Source organism: Galeopterus variegatus, unplaced genomic scaffold (assembly GCF_000696425.1).
Source record: "Galeopterus variegatus unplaced genomic scaffold, G_variegatus-3.0.2 Scaffold4411, whole genome shotgun sequence".
Lineage (NCBI taxonomy): Eukaryota > Metazoa > Chordata > Mammalia > Dermoptera > Cynocephalidae > Galeopterus > Galeopterus variegatus.
The window spans coordinates 187,373-189,057 of record NW_007730522.1 but is presented as its reverse complement, the minus strand read 5'-3'; the positions used below and the strand labels follow the sequence as shown (position 1 = coordinate 189,057).

The 1,685-nt window shown below is 46.0% G+C and overlaps 1 protein-coding gene across 1 annotated transcript in view; it reads left to right on the top strand.

The window, feature by feature from the left end:
- Window positions 1-1,527: 1,527 nt before the first annotated feature.
- Window positions 1,528-1,685, top strand: part of LOC103603048 (pappalysin-2-like) — a gene marked incomplete at its 3' end in the record, with an annotated part of 159,354 nt that continues 159,196 nt past the window's right edge. The window contains exon 1 of the mRNA XM_008587526.1: window positions 1,528-1,595. Within this exon, the coding sequence (XP_008585748.1) occupies window positions 1,528-1,595 (68 nt within the window). The remainder of the gene's footprint in view (window positions 1,596-1,685) is intronic.

Here is a 1,685-nt window from a genome sequence, read left to right as displayed (position 1 = left end):
TGGGGACCAGCACTTGAGCCCTGTGGTTGAGCTAAATTGCTGCTTTGCTGCTGATTCCCTAAGGAAGGTATTTTGTGCAGTTCAGGTTTTAATGGTTGACTTTATAGGTACTTCTGGGTCTCATGAGATCTGGTGCACCTGGGTTGTGTGGAAACTCTGGTCTGGGCCTGAGTCTTTTCAGCAAACTGCACCCCCTGCAGCTCTATATTCCTGACCAGTCTCCACTGAGTGGTCCTGTACTGACTAGGGGGGCAGATCATCTGTTCTTGCTGCACCCTAGTATTCCCCCAGTGGGCCTGTGTCCCCCACTGCCCACACTCCAAACACTTCCCACAGGGCAGACTGTACTCTGGTCCCTTGCAGTGACTCACCAGTCCTTTTTTCAGTTGTTGTGGCTCTTCGCTCCTATGTGGGTCCACAGGAACCCTATTAGTGGTCTTGCTGGCCTGGGGGCCACCAAACCCTCTTCTCCCCTGCCACCTCCAAGCAACTTCATCTGAAGGGCACAGCAGCAGTTTTTGTCAGCTCCTGCTCTGTGCACTCAGCAGCTCCAGCCTGGATGTGGCCAGAGCTCAAAACAGTCAGAGTGGTTTTTTCTTTCTGTCATCGTGGCTTCTCCTGCCTTCATGTACACCATAGGTCTCTCCTCCTCTTCCCCTGAGCTCTAGTAGCCCCAGCTTGGCTGTCATTGCTTTTTAATAGTTGTAAATTGGTTGATTTGTGGGAGAGAGTGACACTGGGGACTGCCTATTCCACTATCCTGACTGGAAGCCTGGAAATAACTTTTAAGGATGAGCAAGGAGAAGAGGAACTCACAATACAGACTGAGAATTGGTGGTCTCAAAAGCAGCAGAACTGAGAGAGAGTGCTGCAATGAAAGCAAAGAAAGCAGAGAGCTCTAATGATAAGGAAGTAACTAACCATGTAAAAATGCAACAAAAGGGTTCAAGAACAGTGTGATGGAATTGATTTATTTTTTATTTTGTGGGGAGGAAAAATGAAGAGGTAACAAACAACTTTAATGAAAGCAATTTTGATAAAGTGGTGTGGATGAAATTCAGGTTATAATGGGATTATGGGGTACATGAAAAAAAGAAGTAAATGGGAAATGAGGAGATTATTCTTTTAAGAAGTTTAAATTGGAAAGGAAGAAAGAAAAAGAGAGGGTGTTAGCTATGATTTGCTTAGGAAGCCTCATCCCGTGAGACCAGGGGAAAGGGAAGGACGATAGGTAAGGAAGTACATAAGTTTGCGTGTGTGCACATGTGTGTGCCCACGAGAATGGGAGGGAGTGGTGGAGTTCATGGTGAATGGCTTCAGTTTCATCATCAAAGCAGAAGGATAATCATCTAACTAAGAGTCAAAGGAATAGGAGATTGAGGTGAGGGAGGCAGGTGAAGAAGAGTGAAAATTTAAAATAATCCCTGGAAAAGAGATGACCATAAACAAGTAAAAGTATAGGCAAGTGGAACTGAAGATCTACATGAGATCAGAAGTATAAAACATCAGTCTGAGTTAGGGTGGCGAATGGATAGCCAAAAGGTCATCGGAGGTGAGGAAGTCAAGAATAAGACTGTTTCCAGTGGCTGTTTTACGTAAGTGCTGACATTCCCTAAGGTGATGCTGGAAGCTGGGCAAGGGGAAGACTGTGAGCCAGGCGCTGAAGGCCTTGATGCGTACAGAGT